General features: G+C 27.9%; 1 protein-coding gene across 1 annotated transcript; it reads right to left on the bottom strand.

The window, feature by feature from the left end:
* Positions 1-903: 903 nt before the first annotated feature.
* On the bottom strand, positions 904-2,411 carry LOC133780202 (putative pentatricopeptide repeat-containing protein At5g47460). The gene is made up of 2 exons (XM_062220071.1): positions 1,368-2,411; positions 904-930 (listed from the first exon to the last, which is right to left on the bottom strand). Exons 1-2 carry the CDS (start codon positions 2,409-2,411, stop codon positions 904-906), a joined length of 1,071 nt encoding a protein of 356 aa, XP_062076055.1.
* Between the last annotated feature and the right edge of the window lie 7,892 nt (positions 2,412-10,303).

The raw sequence follows: 10,303 nt of genomic DNA, 5'->3' as shown, positions 1-10,303 counted from the left end.
ATTTTTGTTCTAAGCATGGATGTGTACAATTTAATGACACATCTTACACAAAGAATATTATGTATTTGCACTAATGAAGAGCAAAGTTTAAATATGTGCTAACAATCCAAAATACATAATATTTAAGATGAAAGAAGATATTTGAAGAAGAAAATTCCATAAACTTTATTGCACAAAATGAGAAATCAACATACAAAATAAATACTATCTAGTTACAAATTGTTTCATCATCACCTTAATAATCTTAAAAAGATTAGAAACACATAACTAGAATAGCAAATACAACCTAAAAATTACAAACATAAATAGGAAAATTTGAAGGAGAAACCCCCAAATTTTTCCTCTAAAAATACATAGAAAAAAAATAAAAAGAAGATGAAGATAATTGAGAGGTTTTGAATGTGTAGAAACTTTTTGTAGAGTCACCTCCCTTCCAGTGGACACCCTAAATGGTCTTTAAAACTCCCTATTTATAGCCACAAATGGGGTATTAAAATAATCAATTCAAATTAATTAAATTGATTAAATTAATTTAATTAATTATAATATGGTAAATAGGGGTAAATTATAGGGTATAATAATTATGTTTTGGGGTAAAATGTGTAGAAAGTGGAGTAAAAATTGGTATTTTTGTCATAGGGGACAAATGGTACAAAAGCATTTTTTTTGTGGGCTCAAAATGAAATGGCAGCTGCTTTGGTCTTGGTGGCTTCGGCTGGTAGCAGGGAAAGCAGCAGGCGTGTTGGAGGCTCATGGGCCTTGGGTCTGGTTTGCTTGCTTGGCGTGGAGTGGTGCATGGCTGTATGGAGATGGCTATATGATGCTGAAGGATATATGTTGAAAGATATATATTGATGGCTGAATGAATTGATGAAGAGGAACCGTGGCTGGGAGGGAACTAAATCATTGGGCTTCCATTGAAGCTTGGGTCTAAGATAGAAGGCAAAAATGCCACATTTTGTCTTGTCTTGCTTTCTCAAAAATGACACTTTTCTCTCATTTTTCATTGCTTTTCAAGAGCATAAATTCCCTACAAAATGAATATAAAATAAATCATAATACAATATTTTCAATTATAAAATAAATCAATTTAATTCTTTGAAAATATTAATTACATTTAAGTTCAATAATACAACATTTTTTTACCACTAACTTAACAATAATAATTCAAATAATTAACTACAACATTTTACAACAAAATAATTATAAAAACACACAAAATTATATAAAATCATGATAAGACTAATAAATTCAAAATTACTTAAAAACTTAATAAGTTATTTAAAAACTCAAGAATTAAGCAACAATTAGCACATAAAAAATGGTAAAATAACTCTATTTTGTAGAGTTATCAGAGCACTTCCTACAACAGTAGATGTATCAAAAACTCTCTTTACAGTGCTGCAGTGGATCAACATTTCCCATGTGAAAGCTGAAAGTCCTGCAACTCCACTTAAAACACTTGAAAATGTGAACTCATCCATTCTTATATTCTCTAAGTGCATTTTGCACAAGACATCTAAAGCTTCTCTTGCTTGGTTTCTATTTACAAATCCTGTTATTATTGAGTTCCATGAAGATGAGTCTGGATTTGGCATTCTTGACAAAATCTTAATAGCTTCTTCCATCTCTCCAAACTGAGCATACCCGTTTATCAATTCATTATATGAGATTGTATCAGGTTTAGGCATCTGCTGTAATAAACAAACTGCTTGTTTCAAGTCTCCATTTTTAGCACATGCTGCAATGGCAGAATTCCAAGAGATTATGTCCTTGTCAATCAAATTATTGAACACAACCATTGCTTCTTGAATAGGGCCACATTTCCCATACATGTCAATCAAGCAATTGGAAACAACAAGGCCATTTTCGACTCCTGATTTCACTATCTTAGAGTGAATTGACTGGCCTAACCGGAAAAGACCATGTGGGCCACACGCAGCCAAAGCAGCCGTCAAGGAAAACAAGTCTGCAAAAATATCGGACCTATCCAGCTCAAGAAAAGTATCCAATGCTTTACTAAACTGGCCAGAGCGCACGAACCCAGAAATCATAGAGTTCCAAGAGACAACACTACGATGAGGCATATCAACAAACACTTTGTGTGCACCATTCAAAGCACCAACTGTTACATAAAAGCGAATCAGGGCATTGGAGATAGAGACATCGGAGCCAAACCCAGATCGTAGAATGTAGCTATGAAGCTGCTGACAATAAAAATCCCAGCTCATGTTTGTCGAAGCTCGTACCATGTGGACCAAGGTGTTCCAATCTGCTTTAGCACCACCAGAATTAAGTAATGAAGATGCCTCAAACAAGGCCTGCTCACTTTGAGAAAGATGTTCTTTTGGACATAATGAATGTAAAAGTAGGTTCTTTTGGACCAATCTATTGAATAGGAATCTTTGCATAGCTACGATAATTAGAGTTTATGACATACTAGTAGTACCTTGTTGTGTTAAAAACTATAAAGCAATGAAATGAAACCAACAAACCAACCAACCAAAGAAAGAGAAAAGTTAAGTCATTATAATCCCACCTTCAAGATTGAATTTTTTGAAAGAAAGATCACTTATTTAGGCATACGAAAGTTAGATATGAAAGGTTTCTACTTATACATAGGATTCTACCAAAGTTAAATGCTTTACCAATCACTCATTAAAATTAGTCCTGACTTTTGGTGGTATCATTCTATCTATCTCCTGTCCACAAGTCAACAAAATAGAACCTATCGCAATGAATGAGTTCTAAGAAAAATCATGGGGACATTAAAAAGAAAAGAAAAAAAAAGTTGGGTCAGAATTCAATGGAAAAAAAGGTTAGGCTGTGACTTGTATGGAGACAGAGCACATCACCCAAGTTACAACACAGCGCCGTTTTGACTAATGATGAATGATATGATAAACTAAATTACTAACTGTTGACGTGGTTTTGACTTGACTAAGATTCGTCAGATATTATAATTAAGTATTAATATTACATAATAATAATAATAATAATAATAATAAAAGGGTTTATATCTTTGTGTGATTTTGATAAATTATTTTTATAGACTTTATATTTTGTAAAATTGTTAAAATAGAACTTTAAATTCAATTTTGATAAAAAATTGAATATAACATTACAGTTTTTAAGCAGAATGATTTTATTTTTGTTCTGAATTGTTAGTTTGGTAAATAATTTGTTATTTTAGTTGAGAAACCATTGACCAAAATCGGGTTTAGGGTTTTATTTTAACTATTTTACAAAACATAGGGTCCAAAAAGTAGTTTGTCAAAATACAGAGTCCAAAAAGTAATTTGTCAAAACACATGGTTCAAAAAGTAATTTGTCAAAACACAGAATCCAAACAGATAATAAGAAAAAATACAAGGTTTAAAAAAGTATAAACCCATAATACAATTCAACTCATACAATTGAACAAACCAAGCATATATAAATTATTTATGTCATCCAAATGTATAATCACTAATTACAGTAAAAAAAATAATAGTACCACTATCAATTATAAATTTCAATGTGAGTGGACTCTATAATTTGGACGAAATATTTTTTTCCCCCGAATTATAGCATATTTAGACTTTTGTTCATCGAATTTTTTTGTTTGACAAAAATACCCCAGAATTATATCATTTGTAGGCTTGTGTCTCTTCCGTCCAAAATAATAATGTTTTGATGACGTAGTAGTTAAAAAAATATTTCCAAACTAAATTAAATTAAAAACTCAACCAAATCTATATTTCAAATGTAGATAATTAAACACATTTAGAAAACAATAAAGCAAAAAATTAAAGATTGTAATTTAGTTTAGCTCAAAGTATAACTTGATTAGTTTAGAAATATTGAGTTTAGTTTTTTTAAAATTATATTGGATTAAAATTTATTTATGTTTATCAATTTTATATTTATTGGATTTTATATAATTTAATAAATTTAAAATAAGTTGCTATTAATTTTTTATTTTTTAAATTTATTTTTAATTATTTTTTCTAATTCAAAATCTATTAATAAATTAATTTTTTAATATTTTTGTAACTGACATGCCATCAAACTGTTAATATATTGGACGAAATGGATAATAGTCTACAAGTATTATAGTTTGGGGGTATTTTTGCCAGGCAAAAAAAATTTGAAAGCAAACGTCTACAAATATTATAGTTCGGAAGAAAAAAGTATTTTGTCCTAACAATTATTAAAAAAAACTAAACAAAATATTAATAATTAAATAACTTAATATATTTAAATTAATTTTAAAATAATAATGAATGTCGAAATCAACAAAATATTCACATTTAATATAATATTCACGAATAATGGGAATAAAAGAATAAAAGCTCAGATGAAGCTTATCACTAAAATTTTGTGACTGTCTAAACAAAATTCTCACTTTTTTTTCTCCTTTTGATTATTGCTTGACAATTGTATTCACTATCTCCATAATTAAGATTTTGTGGAGCTTTAAAATTAAAGATTAAGTCTAACTTATAATTATTTTTTATTAGTCAGAATTATGGTTTTGTTTGAATTCATGCACTTTTTTTTGTTTTGATAAAGTGTCGTCCACCAAAAAATAATAATAATAGAATTCAAACAAGTGATTTTTTCAAAATTTTAGCATATATTTAACAATTTTGTAATTTTAATACCAAGAAAAATTACGAAGATTTATACAAATTAAGTACTGGCAAATGGGTCCAGATTTTAGAATTAAATTAATAAGCACCATGTGGCTTCAACTTTTACTTTTAAAGTCAAGTCCAATTTTGTTGTGTACTTTTATTATTATTATTATTATTATTATAAGCTCATTATTCGTGTCTTAATAATAAACCCTAGCTGTTATAATATTTCATTTTCATGTATGTATATGTCAGGGAAAAATTCTTACCATTCAATTAGATGAATGTAGGGACAAAACACAATGATACTTTGAGTTGAATTATTTGTTTTAGAAAAGGATTGTAATAATAAATTATTGCATATATTGAAAATAAACTATATTTAAATATCTCGATATTCATTAATTTAGCATAATTGTGAGTATATAAAAACATAAATGTATGAATTATTATGGTCACTATATATTAATTGTCTAACACCCCCACATAATTGTTTAATTAGTATATAGTACACTAATTATCGTATGCTATATCACGTGGTATTTACATCTTAAAGTATCATATAATAACATTTAAAATATATCGTCTCTAATATCACTTATAACAACAATAACCACACATTTCTCCAAATTGAAAAAATAATTTGTAAAGATTGGAATTAATAATTTGGGAATAATTGGATTTCTTTTGCTGCGATTAAAAAGAAGAAAGATGATGAAAAAGTCAAGAATTTTCCTTTGTTTTTCTTCAAATCTGAGTCATGTGGGGCTGTTTGTTTTCAAATCTGATCCCCCTTTATGGGTATGTATCAAATCATGCTTTGCTTGAAGCGTGACTCAACTCAACCCCTTATTAGTTGACCCATATATATATATATATACCCAGATTATGATTACTAATTATATTAATTAATCAAAATTAAAATAAACTATTTACTTAACTTACAATATTGGAAATAAGAATCATTCATTTACTTACTTTAATTTGGAACCAAAATAATTTATTTGCAAGATTTGGAAAAGAATATGGTGATGTTGATATATATGGTGGTGATAATATTGAGGAGGAGAAGATTTGGAAAGCTATAGCTAGCAATGTTGAAAAATATAGGTGTTGTTTGGTAATAATTAAAAAAATAGTTTTTTATTTAATTAATTAAAATTTTGAAAATTAAATATGAAATAGTGTTTGGTAATTCTATTTTTATTAATTATTTTTTTAAATTTTAAACAAAATTTATTAAATTTTGAAAATAAAAAATTTTCACTTTCAAAATTTTTTTAAACAGTTTTTTACTTTTCGTTTTTTTTTTCTTCTCTTTTTCAAATCAGGACCTCATTTTATATTGTTAAACAAGAAATAAAAATAAAAGTTATCAAACGCGTTTATTATTTTTTGTTTTTAAAAACAAAAATAGTTACCAAACATATTTTTAATTTTTTAAAATAAAGAAACATAAATAAAATTATATTTCTATTTTTGTGTTTAAAAAATTCAAAAACAAAATTTTTATCAAACATAACCATAATTAACAAACTCTACATTTTATGTATGTTTTTTTTATTTATATATAATATGTTATACATCATTGAGTTGTGGAAAAGAATTCCCACTTAGATTTTTATATCGAAAGAAAAATATACAAAGAAGATTCAATAATATGTTGGATTAAGAGTACTTTTTTCCAGAAACTATGATGATCTTAGAGGAAAACATGTTTTGTAGTAACTACTTTATTTGCTTTAGATCTGATGATATATATGGTGACGCCGATGATGATGATATATATATGGTGATGTTGACAAACACATATCATATATTCTGTATTATTGTTCACTGAAGTTAATGAAGCGATATATATATATAATAAAGGGTTAAATTATATATACATAGGGTATATGATGTATTTTTTTAGGCTTTTATATTTTGACAAATTAACAAACTCAAGAAACTATGAAGATCTTAGAGACCCCCATACAAACACATGTTGACCATTTGCTGAGAATATGTACTTTATTACTCACCAGTAGGGGTGGCAATTTGAGTCACGACATGATGACACAATACGACACGATTAAGGTAAGCATGAACACAACATGTTTAATAATCGTGTCGTGCTCGTGTTTGAGTTTTTGATACGTTTAATAATCGTGTCGTGTTCGTGTTTACCTTAATCGTGTCGTGTCATAATCATGTTGATCCATTTAATAACCGTGTCGTGTCATAATCGTGTCAGACACGATAACACGAATACTTTACATAGGTTTTATTAAACGTGTTTACCCGTTTAATAATCGTGTCGACCCGTTTAATAATCGTATCGACACGTTTACACAAATTGTCAGCCCTACTCACTAACACTTATCTTATAAATTAAAAGCTATATATTTAATAAAAATTTACATGTCCTTTATTATTATTTCTTTAGCTACGGTTTATAATTTTTTTTTTAATTCATTACAGCAGCCTTTTAGTAACCGAATGATGCTAGCCGACTGACACACACTCATATATATATATATAAAGGAATTCTCCTATAGGGGCTTCACTTTAAGGCTTACCGGTAGGGCTCTCAATATCTACAACCCGTGAACAGTTTTCGGCGCGATTTTTTTTTTATGACCGTGTATATTGTAGCTATTTAGAGCATCCTACAAATTTTCAGAAAATTCCGAATAGTTTACAGTACTAAAAACTAGGTTCAAACATATTGTTGTACGCGTGACTAATTTTTTTTATGCGCATGGAAAACAACATGTTTGAACCTAGTTTTCGGTATTGTAAACTATTCGAAATTTTCTAAAATTTTGTAGGATGCTCTAAATAGCTACAATATACACGATCATAAAAAAAAAGTCGCGCCGAAGACTGTTCACGGGTCAAGAAACACTGAGAGCCCTACCGGTAGGGCTTAAAGTGAAGCCCCTATACAAAAATTGTCGTGTATATATATATATATAATATTCAGTAATCTCTAGATACCCTCTAGAAAGTCAAACTGGTTTTTTATTTCTTTGCTCTTGAATTATTGTCTCTTGCAAAAAGAGTGTGGAATAAACAGTAACCTCCTATACATACCATCATGAATTTGTAGCTAAAGACAACCTTGTATTATTATTTTTAGAACTGAAAAATAACCGTTGATACCTTCAACAGTCCATTTTTCTTTGGCTGCATGGCAAACACGTCCAAATGATTGTTAATATTCTCTCAAATTTCGCTTTGAGTGTGCCATTGAAAACATTACATTTAAAATTTAACATTTACACTCACTCTTCAACTATATATACAATATATATTAGTGTATCACTAAGAGTTCGTTTGGTATGCAGGAATCTGGACACGGGAACGAGAATCTGAACACTTTCTCATGTTTGGTACTGGGTTCGAGTTTTTCAAACCTGTGAATCTGTACTCCAGGGGTTTTAAATTATCATGATTCTAGGTTCAAGTGAAACTCATCTGAGAAGTGGTTTTCAGATACCTAGGAATGTGAAACACTTCAAAATTATTATTATTATTATTATTTTAAAATCTTAAACCAATATTTTCTTAGTTAATGACTTATTTTATTTTTTAAGCTTATAATATAAAAATAAATATACATATATCAAACTATAAAATGATAAATAATATTTATTTATTTAAAAAAAATTATTTGTAAAGCATTTATATCATTACTTTAGTTTAAAATAACAAATGAAATGTTATTAAAAATAAAATAAGGGTATTTTTGTAATATTAAAAATTATACTTGATTCTAGTATTCAATATATGTATTTTTTTTAATTCTGTTAAAAAATATTTTATGAGTAAAATTGTTTATAAATTATTTGATGAAATATATTATTATATTAATTTTATGAAAATATGAAAACTTAACAGATTCCTATGCACAACCAAACATAGAAAGTGATATTCCCAGGAATCATAGATAAGATTACAGTGCACAACCAAACACAATGATGTAAGTTTCCTGACTATCAGATTACCCTCTTCAACTTTCCCAGTAATATGAAAACTATGAACTCCTCATACCAAACGGCCCCTAAGCCTTTTCTTTGTAATTCTCCCAAGAGACATTTTCTGTTGAATGAGCTAAATTAGTTGACATTCAGGGTATGTTTGGTTGGAAGAATAGAAATTTAGACGATAGGGAGTTAATGGATAGAAAATTTAATTTCAAAATTATTATAAAATATTTATGTAATTTTTTTAATATTTCTTTTTTAGAATTGAGAGGAAAACCTCATCCTTTTATCTGTTTTCTCCCACCATACATTCTTTGATCTGTTACATAATTATACAATATCTTATCAATTATTTTGCATACAATTTAGAACACTATAAAAATTTAAAGAATACAAAAACATATATGATTCACCTATAGAGAAAACGTGAATTGTTAGTGCAATACTAACCAATTAAGCCTTCCTCCCTAGGACTTGATGTTATGTTCTATTAATATAACAATAGAAAGAGGACCAAACCCTAATCTCATTGGGTTTATGCGTGGCCCCCAATCCATTTTGACTGTGGTTGACATCAACTACAGGGCTATTGTACATTGTCGCATTTTATCTCTATAAAATGCTATTTGTTGGGCTTTTCAGTGGGATTGTGACAATATTGCATTTTTTTATTAATCAAGATCAATATTATTTTTACTATATCCTCTCTTTGTCCCAATTATTATTAAATTTTTCATAATTTTAAAAAAATTAATATTAGCACATATACATCCATCATAATATAATATATGTTTGTGTTTTCAAATTTGGACAAATCACCTTATAATATAATAGTTTGTTTCCAAGTTCTAATATGAAGTCATGGAAACTCACTTGCATGAAACAATGTGCAAGTCGCATATTAATTCTCCTTAGCAATGATTACTATAATGATTACTATAGTAGACATGTGCGTAATAAGGAGGAAAGTAACAGAAATAAAGAAAGAGAAATCAATGTTAACCTTGGCCCACTTTCTTTGTGATAATATTTTTTTATTCTTATTTCAGTCATTTTTTATTCGAGATAATGGACTATAATACATATAAATGAACAAAATTACTTTTTTAATCAAAACACTACATGTTATAAACACTACTCCAGCTTTCTTTTGTTAATTATATTATGTTTTACACTAATTAATAAGATACACTACAACTATGTCATTAAACAAAATAACTTTCAACGTCTCAATCTACGAAATACAAACTTTATATGTGTCAATTTTTATACATCTTTTATAGCAAAAAAAAAAAAAAAAAAACACATGAATCACCAAATAGGTTTACATATTCTTTATGTTGTTTGCTTTGTTATATTTGGATGTGGTTTACCTCTTCTTCTTTAGTCATTTCTCGAGCTGTTTCTTTCTTTTGTTTATTTATTTTTTCTTTTGAAACTTATTGATCAAGTAAGAAGAGAAGAGTGGGTTCTTTTATTGTGTAAGTCTATTTATTTCTTGCTCCACTTTATTTACTCCGTAATTTCCTCTTCATGCTACTCAATCAAGTTATAATTACGAATCACACTTCTACTTGATTAATAATATTTCCGTTCACAAATGATGTTATATAAAATAAATAAATAAATATATATATAATATTTCTAATTTTTTATAAAGGGTTGCAGGTCCCTCTTCTTGGCACGCTAATTATTTCGATTGATCATAATCTT

Source organism: Humulus lupulus, chromosome 5 (genome assembly GCF_963169125.1).
Source record: "Humulus lupulus chromosome 5, drHumLupu1.1, whole genome shotgun sequence".
Lineage (NCBI taxonomy): Eukaryota > Viridiplantae > Streptophyta > Magnoliopsida > Rosales > Cannabaceae > Humulus > Humulus lupulus.
Note: the sequence above shows the minus strand (reverse complement) of the source record. Positions and strands in the feature narration are given on the sequence as shown.

Excerpts from the sequence above, each read along its gene's own strand:
- LOC133780202 (XM_062220071.1), bottom strand. The coding sequence starts at position 2,411 with ATGCAAAGATTCCTATTCAATAGATTGGTCCAAAAGAACCTACTTTTA. Across the intron at positions 931-1,367 it reads TTTTTGATACATCTACTGTT|ACCCAAGCTTCAATGGAAGC; the intron begins GTAGGAAGTGCT and ends CTTCTATCTTAG.